This window comes from Oncorhynchus masou, chromosome 10 (assembly GCF_036934945.1).
Source record: "Oncorhynchus masou masou isolate Uvic2021 chromosome 10, UVic_Omas_1.1, whole genome shotgun sequence".
NCBI lineage: Eukaryota > Metazoa > Chordata > Actinopteri > Salmoniformes > Salmonidae > Oncorhynchus > Oncorhynchus masou.
This window is the reverse complement of record NC_088221.1, coordinates 38,387,961-38,401,331: the sequence shown is the minus strand read 5'-3', so window position 1 is coordinate 38,401,331 and position 13,371 is coordinate 38,387,961. Positions and strand designations below refer to the sequence as shown.

The following is a 13,371-nucleotide window of genomic DNA, read 5'->3' as shown; positions in this document are numbered from 1 at the left end:
ATGATAATGAGAGGATAGAGGTATGAGGATGGCGAGAGATATGTGGAAGGGAGGAGATGGATATGTGGATGGGCGGAGGGAGAGAGGTATGAGGATGGTGAGAGATATGTTATGAGGTATGAGGATGGGGGAAGGGGAGAAAGATGAAGAGAGGGAATGGAGTGTCCACCTGCTCATTGAGATTACCACAACATTTAACAAGGTGAGAGGGGCCTTTCTCTCTCTCTCTGTGTGTGTGTGTTTACACTGACCATATGTTCTGTCCCAATACTCCTAATATTACTACAGTATTGGCACTAGTGACTATTATTGGACCCTGTTATGTTGAAATAGAGCTAACAATATCAATGCTATTAACCCAAGTTAACTAACTAGTAAATGTCTTTCACTTCCCCATTCCTTCCTCTCCCCCCAGATCATCAGTGAGGACCAGTTCCGCCAGCTGGAGAAGATAAAGACCATCGGCAGTACCTACATGGCAGCCTCTGGCCTCAACGACACTACCTACGACAAGGAAGGCCGCTCACACATCAGAGCCCTGGCAGACTACGCCATGAGACTCATGGATCAGATGAAGTACATTAACGAACACTCCTTCAATAACTTCAAGATGAAGATCGGTAAAAGCCGCCCCTGGGAAAGATCATTTTGTTGCCTTGTTCATTTTGATGTGAATTCATGAGAAGAACGATATCCTTAAGCAGTAGTGCCTCAAAGTCTATAATGAGTAATGTAATTAATGTGACCTCACCAGGGAAAAGTCTGCTGAGCGATAAAAAATGTATATTGAACATACTGTATATATTGTTAAAAACATGCTGAACCATATCCCTGTCCACCGGTGCAGGTCTGAACATGGGTCCGGTGGTGGCTGGGGTGATCGGGGCCAGGAAGCCCCAGTATGACATCTGGGGGAATACCGTCAACGTGGCCAGCCGCATGGACAGCACCGGTGTACCGGAGAGGATCCAGGTAACTCAGACACAGAAGAAACTGATAACACACCAAGAACTTCTATTGTGACTTTATTATAACTATGATGAAGACCTAACGGTCGAAACATTGTCAATAAAGCACATGGAAGCATAGCTTGCAGTGTGCACTCTTTTTTTAACCTTGTGTCAATCTTTTAGAATATTATAATTTGGCAGTGTGAAATGGCAGGTAGTGTGCTTATGATCAAGATATGTGAACACTGCTGTCCTCTGTGTGACTTCATGACTACCTTTCTTTTCCTCTCTCTCTCTCCTTCCTCTGGCCTTTCTCCCACCAGGTGACCTCTGACCTGTACAACGTGCTGAACTCCTATAACTACACACTAGAGTGCCGAGGCCTCGTCAAGGTGAAGGGTAAAGGAGAAATGCAGACCTACTTCCTCACTGGAGGACCTCCCAGCAGTTAACACCCAGGCTGTGTCCCAAATGGAAACCTATTCCCTATATAGTACACTACTTTTGACCAGGGACACAGGGCTCTGTTCAAAAGTAGTGCACTATATAGGGAATAGGGTGCCATTTCAGACACAGCCTATTCAGAAGCAGCCCAAGGAACAGACTGACACTGCTGCAGGAAAAGGCTGAGAGGAGAGGAGTGATTGGACTAAAGGGGGCTGACCCCCCCCCCAAGTCTATGACGAGCAGGCTCATGGACCTGTGTTAGCTTGGGGAACTGACTGCCCCCCACCAACACCCCTTGTCCTAGGTTTATCTCCTCCCTACCTGCAGAGGTCAGCCTCCGATTGGACCAGAGTGAAGGAGACCCCACCCAGCCTCCTCTTGGCTTGGGGGAAAGAGACAGGGAGGAGCTTAGAGGGCCTGGGTTTGCTGAAGAGACCAAAGAAATCCCATCAGACTACAGCAGAGAGACACATTGTGACAGCAGCATTCTCTCAAGGTCTTATTTCTATAGGTCATAGTGTGAGTTAAGGAACGGCTAAAAGCCAATCATCTCGCAGTATTGTAGATCTCTAAGGTTTTCTGAGGAAATCAATCCAATATGTGTGTCTTCATAGACATTCTGCTGAAAGATCCAAGTCGCTCTAAACAAAACCTGCATGAAGACACTGAAACACATATAAACACGTAAAACATTCGGAAAGTATTCAGGCCCCTTCGCCTTTTCCACATTTTATTGTGTTAACTTTTTCTAAAATGGATTAAATAAAAAATGTCCTCATCAGTCTACACACAATACCCCATAACGATAAAGCCAAACCAGGTTTTTAGAAATGTTTGCAAATGTATTCAAAATAAAAAACTGGCAAACCTTATTTACGTAAGTATTCAGACCCTTGAGATAAATCCTGTTTCCATTGATCATCCTTGAGATGTTTTTCAACTTGGAGTCCACCTATGGTCAATCCAATTGATTGGACGTGATTAGGAAAAAGGCACACACCTGTCTATATAAGATCCCACAGTTGACAGTGCATGTCAGAGCAAAAACCAAGCCATGAGGTTGAAGGAATTGTCCGTAGAGCTCTGAGACAGGATTGTGTCGAGGCACAGATCTGGGGAAGGGTAGCAAAACATTTCTGCAGCATTGAAGGTCCTCAAGAACACAGTGGCCTCAAACATTCTTAAATGGAAAAAGTTTGGAACCACCAAGACTCTTCCTTAGAGCTGGCCACCCAGCCAAACTGAGCAATCGGGTTATCTCATAGTGGGCTGTCAAAAGCCACCTAATGGGACTCTCAGACCATGAGAAAAAAGATTATTTGGCCTGAATGCCAAGCGTCATGTCTGGAGGAAACCAGGCACCGCTCTTCACCTGGCCAATACCATCCCTACAGTGAAGCATGGTGGTGGCAGCATCATGCTGTGGCAATGTTTTTCAGCGGCAGCAACTGGGAGACTATTCAGGATCGAGGGAAAGATGACCGGAGCAAAGTACAGAGATCCTTGATGAAAACCTGGTCCAGAGTGCTCAGGACCTCAGACTGGGGCGAAGGTTTACCTTTCAACAGGACAACGACATTAAGCACACAGCTTTGTCCTTTTTGCTTGTTGTGTGTAGATTGATGAGGGGGACAAACTATTGAATCCAATTTTAGAATAAGGCTGTATGTAACAGAATGTGGAAAAGTCAAGGGGTGATAATACTTTCTGAATGTACTGTATATACAGTACCAGTCAAAAGTTTGGACATACCTACTCATTCAAGATTTGCTTCATTTTTACTATTTTCTGCATTGTACAATAATAGTGAAGACATCAAAACTATGAAATAACACAAAGGGAATCATGTAGTAACCAAAAAATTGTTAAACAAATCAAAATATATTTTAGATTTTAGATTCTTTAAAGTAGCCACCCATTGACTTGATGACAGCTTTGCACACTCTTGGCATTCTCTCAACCACCTTCACGAGGAATCCTTTTCCAACAGGGGTTCCCACATATGCTGAGCACTTGTTGCCTGCTTTTCCTTCACTCTTCAGTCCAACTCATCCCAAACCATCTCAATTGGTTTGAGGTCGGGTGATTGTGGAGGTCAGGTCATCTGATGCAGCACTCCATCACTCCCCTTGGTCAAAGAGCCCTTACACAGCCTGGAGGTGTGTTGGGTCATTGTCCTGTTGAAAAACAAATGATAGTCCCACTAAGCGCAAACCAGATGGGACGGTATACCGCTGCAGAATGCTGTGGTAGCCATGCTGGTTAAGTGTGCCTTGAATTCTAAATAAATAGGAACCACACATACGGAGAACATCTCACAGACATGGCAGTTGGAACCAAAAATATCAAATATGGACTCATCAGACCAAAGGACATATTTCCACCAATCTAATGCCCATTGCTTATGTTTCTTGGCCCAAGCAAGTCTCTTATTATTGGTGTCCTTTAGTAGTGGTTTCTTTGCAGCAATTCGACCATAAAGGCTTGACTCCTCTGAACAGTTGATGTTGAGATGTGTCTGTTACTTGAACTCTGTCAGGTGCAGTTAATTGTCGATTTCTGAGGCTGGTAACTCTGCTGTGGAGGATAAGTTCATTAGAGGTAACTCTGCTACGGAGGATAAGTTCATTAGAGGTAACTCTGCTGTGGAGGATAAGTTCATTAGAGGTAACTCTGCTACGGAGGATAAGTTCATTAGAGGTAACTCTGCTACGGAGGATAAGTTCATTAGAGGTAACTCTGCTGCGGAGGATAAGTTCAGAGGTAACTCTGCTGCGGAGGATAAGTTCATTAGAGGTAACTCTGCTACGGAGGATAAGTTCATTAGAGGTAACTCTGCTGCGGAGGATAAGTTCAGAGGTAACTCTGCTGCGGAGGATAAGTTCATTAGAGGTAACTCTGCTGCGGAGGATAAGTTCAGAGGTAACTCTGCTACGGAGGATAAGTTCATTAGAGGTAACTCTGCTGCGGAGGATAAGTTCATCAGAGGTAACTCTGCTGCGGAGGATAAGTTCATTAGAGGTAACTCTGCTGCGGAGGATAAGTTCATCAGAGGTAACTCTGCTGCGGAGGATAAGTTCATCAGAGGTAACTCTGCTGCGGAGGATAAGTTCATTAGAGGTAACTCTGCTGCGGAGGATAAGTTCATCAGAGGTAACTCTGCTGCGGAGGATAAGTTCATCAGAGGTAACTCTGCTGCGGAGGATAAGTTCATTAGAGGTAACTCTGCTGCGGAGGATAAGTTCATTAGAGGTAACTCTGCTGCGGAGGATAAGTTCATTAGAGGTAACTCTGCTGCGGAGGATAAGTTCATTAGAGGTAACTCTGCTGTGGAGGATAAGTTCATTAGAGGTAACTCTGCTGCGGAGGATAAGTTCATCAGAGGTAACTCTGCTGCTGAGGATAAGTTCATCAGAGGTAACTCTGCTGCGGAGGATAAGTTCATCAGAGGTAACTCTGCTGCGGAGGATAAGTTCATTAGAGGTAACTCTGCTGTGGAGGATAAGTTCATCAGAGGTAACTGCTGCTGAGGATAAGTTCATTAGAGGTAACTCTGCTGCGGAGGATAAGTTCATCAGAGGTAACTGCTGCAGAGGATAAGTTCATCAGAGGTAACTCTGCTGCGGAGGATAAGTTCATTAGAGGTAACTCTGCCGCGGAGGATAAGTTCATCAGAGGTAACTCTGCCGCGGAGGATAAGTTCATTAGAGGTAACTCTGCTGTGGAGGATAAGTTCATCAGAGGTAACTCTGCTGCGGAGGATAAGTTCATCAGAGGTAACTCTGCTGCGGAGGATAAGTTCATTAACTCTGCTGCAGGTAAGTTCATGCTGTGGAGGATAAGTTCATCAGAGGTAACTCTGCTGCTGAGGATAAGTTCATCAGAGGTAACTCTGCTGTGGAGGATAAGTTCATCAGAGGTAACTCTGCTGCGGAGGATAAGTTCATTAGAGGTAACTCTGCTGTGGAGGATAAGTTCATTAGAGGTAACTCTGGGTCTTCCTTTCCTGTAGCGGTGCTCATGTGAGCCAGTTTCATCATAGCGCTTAATGGTTTTTGCGACTGCACTTGAAGAAATATTCAAAGTTCTTTAGATGTACGACCATGTCCTAAAGTAATGATTGACTGTCATTTATCTTTGCTTATTTGAGCTGTTCTTGCCATAATATGGACTTGGTCTTTTACCAAATAGGGCTAGCTTCTGTGTACCACCCCGACCTTGTCACAACACAACGGATTGGCTCAGACGCATTAAGGAGGAAAGAAATTCCACAAATTAACTTAATGAGGCACACCTGCTAATTGAAATGCATTCCAGATGAGTACCTCATGAAGCTGGTTGAGAGAATGCAAAGCTGTCAAGGCAAAAGGGTGGCTACTTTGAAGAATCTCAAATATAAAACATGTTATGTTTTAAACACTTTTCTGGTTACTACATGATTCCATGTGTTATTTCATCGTTTTGATGTCTTCACTATTATTCTACAATGTAGAAAATAGTAAAAATAAAAACCCTTGAATGAGTAGTTGTGTTCAAACTTTTGATTGGTACTGTATATATACATACAGTACATGTGGAAAAAAAGTGTTTTTTGTTCATACAGTCCATGTATGCTGTCTTTGTACACTTGAGTGGTACAGATATTGCAATTCTCCAAACCATGGGTACACTACGTACTAACATTGCCAGCCAGCACAGAAGCACTATCAAACCCTTTACTGGAGTTGGTCAGATAGGAAGGAGCAGTGTGTTTCATCTCTAGCAGGGAGCCTTGGTGGGCCGTGTTAACCTGGCTGGCTACTTGAACGACCATTGAGACTGCTCTGTTCAGTGTGAGTTTACAGAGCTCTACACTACACAACACACATCATGCAAACACAGGGGCAAAAACACAGACATACACTAGCCACACATACATACGCAAGCCACACATACATACGCTAGCCACACATACATACGCTAGCCACACAGACATACGCTAGCCACACAGACATGCGCTAGCCACACAGACATGCGCTAGCCACACAGACATGCGCTAGCCACACAGACATGCGCTAGCCACACAGACATGCGTTAGCCACACATACATACGCTAGCCACACAGACATACACATAGACATACACTAGCCACACATACATACACTAGCCACACAGACATGCACACAGACACACAGACATACACTAGCCACACAGACACGCTAGCCACACAGACATACGCTAGCCACACAGACATACGCTAGCCACACAGACATACGCTAGCCACACAGACATGCGCTAGCCACACAGACATGCGCTAGCCACACAGACATACACATAGACATACACTAGCCACACATACATACACTAGCCACACAGACATGCACACATACACACAGACATACACTAGCCACACAGACACGCTAGCCACACAGACATACGCTAGCCACACAGACATACGCTAGCCACACAGACATGCGCTAGCCACACAGACATACACATAGACATACACTAGCCACACATACATACACTAGCCACACAGACATGCACACAGACACACAGACATACACTAGCCACACAGACACGCTAGCCACACAGACATACGCTAGCCACACAGACATACGCTAGCCACACAGACATACGCTAGCCACACAGACATGCGCTAGCCACACAGACATGCGCTAGCCACACAGACATGCGCTAGCCACACAGACATACACATAGACATACACTAGCCACACATACATACACTAGCCACACAGACATAGACTAGCCACACAGACCTACACTAGCCACATAGACACACATGCTTTAACTGACGACACTTTCAACCGAGGATGTCAACGAAAAGTTTTGTATTTGACATTTTGTATTTTGACTCAAACACCAAACCCTATCAGATATTTTAGATTCTATATTTTGTACATTAATATATTAGAGAGAAGTATCTATAAATAAACATGTATTCGGATGTACATAGCTGACTGAGACCTATTACAATCATGCAAGAGGTGGACGATTCCTTTTCTTTCCCATCACTGTATTCTTCATTCTTTCACCTGCTTTTTCCACACATTTGGTTTGAATATCAAGCAGTTGCCTGCACTTGTGGCAAGGCATCCCCTGACATTGTCTTTTAGATGAATAACCCCCTGCAGTCAGTCCATGTCATAGATAGAGACTGGTGTGGCACTCTATGAAGCCATCCCACTAACCCTGGCTCAATCAGATGTTATGACCCAATGAATGTCCAATTTTCTCCAATGAGGCCTTTATACTTGTCTATACTGATGATGACATCATCCTTATGTTAAACAATATGAGGAACAGCTTGTGGGAGTTCATGTGGAGATGTTTAATTTTTTACCTTGGACCTGCTGGATATTGTTATCCCCATTGGGGTTGCACAATTCCAGTAACTCTGCAAAAATTCCCAGGTTTTTCTAAAATACTGGTTGGAAGATTCCCGAAATCAGGAGGGAATAAGCAGGAAATCCAGTAAACTTCCAACAGAGATTTCTAGAAAACCTGGGAATTTGGGGAGTGACTGGAATTTTGCAAAACCTATCCCCCTTCTTCTGTTTCTGGTAGAGCAGCCCCATCAGTATTACAGCATACTGTGGTATCTTCATCTGTTTCTGGTAGAGCAGCCCCATCAGTGTTACAGCATACTGTAGTATCTTCATCTGTTTCTGGTAGAACAGCCCCATCAGTGTTAGAGCATACTGTGGTATCTTCATCTGTCTCTGGTAGAGCAGCCCCATCAGTGTAACAGCATACTGTAGTATCTTCATCTGTTTCTGGTAGAACAGCCCCATCAGTATTACAGCATACTGTGGTATCTTCATCTGTCTCTGGTAGAGCAGCCCCATCAGTGTAACAGCATACTGTGGTATCTTCATCGGTCTCTGGTAGAACAGCCCCATCAGTGTTAGAGCATACTGTAGTATCTTCATCTGTTTCTGGTAGAGCAGCCCCATCAGTGTTAGAGCATACTGTGGTATCTTCATCTGTCTCTGGTAGAGCAGCCCCATCAGTGTAACAGCATACTGTGGTATCTTCATCGGTCTCTGGTAGAACAGCCCCATCAGTGTAACAGCATACTGTGGTATCTTCATCTGTTTCTGGTAGAGCAGCCCCATCAGTGTTACAGCATACTGTGGTATCTTCATCTGTTTCTGGTAGAGCAGCCCCATCAGTGTTACAGCATACTGTGGTATCTTCATCTGTCTCTGGTAGAGCAGCCCCATCAGTGTTACAGCATACTGTGGTATCTTCATCTGTCTCTGGTAGAGCAGCCCCATCAGTGTAACAGCATACTGTGGTATCTTCATCTGTCTCTGGTAGAGCAGCCCCATCAGTGTTACAGCATACTGTGGTATCTTCATCTGTCTCTGGTAGAACAGCCCCATCAGTGTTAGAGCATACTGTGGTATCTTCATCTGTCTCTGGTAGAGCAGCCCCATCAGTGTTACAGCATACTGTGGTATCTTCATCTGTTTCTGGTAGAGCAGCCCCATCAGTGTTACAGCATACTGTAGTATCTTCATCTGTCTCTGGTAGAGCAGCCCCATCAGTGTTACAGCATACTGTGGTATCTTCATCTGTCTCTGGTAGAGCAGCCCCATCAGTGTTACAGCATACTGTGGTATCTTCATCTGTCTCTGGTAGAACAGCCCCATCAGTGTTAGAGCATACTGTGGTATCTTCATCTGTCTCTGGTAGAGCAGCCCCATCAGTGTTAGAGCATACTGTGGGATCTTCATCTGTCTCTGGTAGAGCAGCCCCATCAGTGTTACAGCATACTGTGGTATCTTCATCTGTCTCTGGTAGAACAGCCCCATCAGTGTTACAGCATACTGTAGTATCTTCATCTGTTTCTGGTAGAGCAGCCCCATCAGTGTTACAGCATACTGTAGTATCTTCATCTGTTTCTGGTAGAGCAGCCCCATCAGTGTAACAGCATACTGTGGTATCTTCATCTGTTTCTGGTAGAGCAGCCCCATCAGTATTACAGCATACTGTAGTATCTTCATTGGTCTCTGGTAGAGCAGCCCCATCAGTGTAACAGCATACTGTAGGATCTTCATCTGTCTCTGGTAGAGCAGCCCCATCAGTGTTACAGCATACTGTAGTATCTTCATCGGTCTCTGGTAGAGCAGCCCCATCAGTGTTACAGCATACTGTGGGATCTTCATCTGTCTCTGGTAGAGCAGCCCCATCAGTGTAACAGCATACTGTGGGATCTTTGTCTTATCCTACATCTGATGTCATCATTCTAATTTAACCAATTTTTTTATGTCTTTCCCGTCATCAAACTACTTACAGTGACAATATTGGTGATTTGGGTACCAATCAGTTCTTGAGAAGCAGTCTGTCTGTTTGGATTGTCACTTTGTACCCCGGGGTACGTGTGGATAGGAAGAATGTCTTGGCGCTCTATTCATTCTGGGTGACAGAACCTAGTGGTTAACAGCATGCCTGAACAGCCCCTCTAAAAACTCAAAGTCCAAAACTAACAAAAACATCACAAAAGGCGTCATAATACACTGCTCAAAAAAATAAAGGGAACACTAAAATAACACATCCTATATCTGAATGAATGAAATATTCTTATTAAATACTTTTTTCTTTACATAGTTCAATGTGCTGACAACAAAATCACACAAAAATTATAAATGGAAATCAAATTTATCAACCCATGGAGGTCTGGATTTGGAGTCACACTCAAAATTAAAAGTGGAAAACCACACTACAGGCTCATCCAACTTTGATGTAATGTCCTTAAAACAAGTCAAAATGAGGCTCAGTAGTGTGTGGCCTCCACGTGCCTGTATGACCTCCCTACAATGCCTGGGCATGCTCCTGATGAGGTGACGGATGGTCTCCTGAGGGATCTCCTCCCAGACCTGAATTAAAGCATCCGCCAACTCCTGGACAGTCTGTGGTGCAACGTGGCGTTGGTGGATGGAGTGAGACATGATGTCCCAGATGTGCTCAATTGGATTCAGGTCTGGGGAACGTGCGGGCCAGTCCATAGCATCAATGCCTTCCTCTTGCAGGAACTGCTGACACACTCCAGCCACATGAGGTCTAGCATTGCCTTGCATTAGGAGGAACCCAGGGCCAACCGCACCAGCATATGGTCTCACAAGGGGTCTGAGGATCTCATCTCGGTACTTAATGGCAGTCAGGCTACCTCTGGCGAGCACATGGAGGGCTGTGCGGCCCCCCAAAGAAATGCCACCCCACACCATGACTGACCCACCGCCAAACCGGTCATGCTGGAGGATGTTGCAAGCAGCAGAACGTTCTCCACGGCGTCTCCAGGCTCTGTCACGTGCTCAGTGTGAACCTGCTTTCATCTGTGAAGAGCACATGGCGCAAGTGGCAAATTTTCCAATCTTGGTGTTCTCTGGCAAATGCCAAACGTCCTGCACGGTGTTGAGCTGTAAGCACAACCCCCACCTGTGGACGTCGGGCCCTCATTCCACCCTCATGGAGTCTGTTTCTGACCGTTTGAGCAGACACATGCACATTTGTGGCCTGCTGGAGGTCATTATGCAGGGCTCTGGCAGTGCTCCTCCTTGCACAAAGGCGGGGGTAGCGGTCCTGCTGCTGGGTTGTTGCCCTCCTACGGCCTCCTCATCTCCTGATGTACTGGCCTGTCTCCTGGTAGCGCCTCCATGCTCTGGACACTACGCTAACAGACACAGCAAACCTTCTTGCCACAGCTCGCATTGATGTGCCATCCTGGATGAGCTGCATTACCTGAGCCACTTGTGTGGGTTGTAGACTCCATCTCATGCTACCACTAGAGTGAAAGCACCGCCAGCATTCAAAAGTGACCAAAACATCAGCCAGGAAGCATAGGAACTGAGAAGTGGTCTGTGGTCACCACCTGCAGAACCACTCCTTTTTTGGGGGTGTCTTGCTAATTGCCTATAATTTCCACCTGTTGTCTATTCCATTTGCACTACAGCATGTGAAATTTATTGTCAATCAGTGTTGCTCCCTAAGTGGACAGTTTGATTTCACAGAAGTGTGATTGACTTGGAGTTACATTGTGTTGTTTAAGTGTTCCCTTTATTTTTTTGAGCAGTGTATATGCAGAAACTCTTCCAAACTGTTTTGGCTGGGAAGCATACAGATGCCTTAAAGCTGGAACAGACTTTAAATTTAATTAATGATGTAACGCTCAACTTCAATTATATGGTTTAAATAGAGGCCTTATCCTCTGGTCTTTACTCTTTTCAAACTAAAACCCTCCTTCCACTAGAAACATGAGGGATCTTACTCTACTGCTATAACCCATTCAGTCCCTCTCCACTCCTCAAAATGGTGCCATTTTTTGCTTTTTTTTTACTGTGTGTCATTGGTGTTGTTTGAGATTGTACTTTACTTTCTGCTACTTTGAAAATAAGCAAGGAAAATACAGTTCCATTGAATTCAATTGACCTTTAACGTGCATTCTCAAACTGTGGGGTGGGGGGGCAGAACTTCTCTGCTAGGGAGGAGCATAGCTCCCTTTCTCTCCCTATATTTGGACAAAGGATGAACCTCGTGAGGTTTTCACTAGATGGAGTGGAGAGAAGAGGAATGACATCAGTGTGTCTTGAGTCAGGACTTGCATAACCTGGTTGCCGTCTGTTCAGCTATTACATTCCACAAGGAGTGTTAGCTAAGAGGACTGGTACCCAGACTAAACCGTGGGTTGTCTTTGCTTTCTATCATGTCAAACACTAAGCGTCTTTCTTTGTTACATTCAATAAACTACTAAAATGGCACTTGTTGACAACGCCTTTTTATTTGATGTAGCATCCTATATCTCTCCTTCTATAACCTTATGTTTGGATGGTTGTTTCAAATTTACACCCATAGACTTATTTTGGTCTTTGACAATCCAAATGGTAATATGTTTCAACATTACTAATAGAAAGAGAAGAGAGAACTTAACCAGCCAGCTTGCCTGCCATGTCGCTGAACTGCTCGAGTTGATTGTTCCGATAGATCTACATATAGGACACAAATTCAAAAGGATCTCTACGATTGTTCCTCTAGATCTCCAGAGGGGGGCAGCATTACACTGTCATTGGTACAAATCCTAACAGATGGGCTGTACTAAAAACAATGGCTCCCTTTCTATTTTCTTCATTAATAATACAGCTATATGAAAGCAATATGGTGATTTAGAATTCGTACCAAATAGTACCCGATCACCTATATAGTGCACTACTTTTGACCAGGACCCATAAGAGCCCTGGTCAAAAGTAGTGCACTATATAGGTGATAGTAAATCTGCCAGAAATGGCACCATGACTAATGACCCTTGGTTGTGAATTATACATGTTATTAGATAAACTACAATATGAACAGGCCTATTTTATCAGTGCTTAAGTTGTATACATAGTCTATCTGCCCCTCTGCAAATTGACCATAAATAATTGTTAACTTAGTTAAGTAAGACTGACTGTACTTAAATGCAATGGCCACAGTCCCCATAAAACTGGAGACTACAGAGGAAACAGTCCCCATAAAACTGGAGACTGCAGAGGAAACAGTCCCCATAAACTGGAGACTACAGAGGAAACAGTCCCCATAAACTGGAGACTACAGAGGAAACAGTCCCCATAAACTGGAGACTGCAGAGGAAACAGTCCCCATAAACTGGAGACTACAGAGGAAACAGTCCCCATAAACTGGAGACTACAGAGGAAACAGTCCCCATAAACTGGAGACTACAGAGGAAACAGTCCCCATAAACTGGAGACTGCAGAGGAAACAGTCCCCATAAACTGGAGACTGCAGAGGAAACAGTCCCCATAAACTGGAGACTGCAGAGGAAACAGTCCCCATAAACTGGAGACTACAGAGGAAACAGTCCCCATAAACTGGAGACTACAGAGGAAACAGTCCCCATAAACTGGAGACTACAGAGGAAACAGTCCCCATAAACTGGAGACTACAGAGGAAACAGTCCCCATAAACTGGAGACTGC

General features: G+C 44.6%; 2 protein-coding genes across 3 annotated transcripts in view; both read left to right on the top strand.

The window, feature by feature from the left end:
- The window catches only part of LOC135547590 (adenylate cyclase type 5-like), a 147,433-nt gene extending 145,966 nt beyond the window's left edge, over positions 1–1,467 (top strand). For both annotated transcript variants that reach the window (XM_064976730.1, XM_064976729.1), the window contains exons 19-21: positions 416–620; positions 848–972; positions 1,274–1,467. In XM_064976730.1, coding sequence (XP_064832802.1) covers positions 416–620; positions 848–972; positions 1,274–1,402 — 459 coding nt within the window. In that variant the 3' untranslated portion in view covers positions 1,403–1,467. The remainder of the gene's footprint in view (positions 1–415; positions 621–847; positions 973–1,273) is intronic.
- A 2,253-nt stretch (positions 1,468–3,720) lies between these two features.
- LOC135546855 (uncharacterized) lies at positions 3,721–12,160 on the top strand. The gene is made up of 4 exons (XM_064975426.1): positions 3,721–3,726; positions 3,962–4,913; positions 5,108–5,173; positions 5,251–12,160. Exons 1-4 carry the CDS (start codon positions 3,721–3,723, stop codon positions 5,421–5,423), a joined length of 1,197 nt encoding a protein of 398 aa, XP_064831498.1. The 3' UTR covers positions 5,424–12,160.
- The last annotated feature ends 1,211 nt before the right edge of the window (positions 12,161–13,371 follow it).

Bases quoted from the DNA above. Each gene is read 5' to 3' on its own strand.
- LOC135546855 (XM_064975426.1), top strand. The intron at 4,914-5,107 runs GTAACTGCTGCT...AGTTCATTAGAG, and splicing joins GGAGGATAAGTTCATCAGAG to GTAACTCTGCTGTGGAGGAT. The intron at 5,174-5,250 runs GTAACTCTGCTG...AGTTCATCAGAG, and splicing joins GGAGGATAAGTTCATCAGAG to GTAACTCTGCTGCTGAGGAT.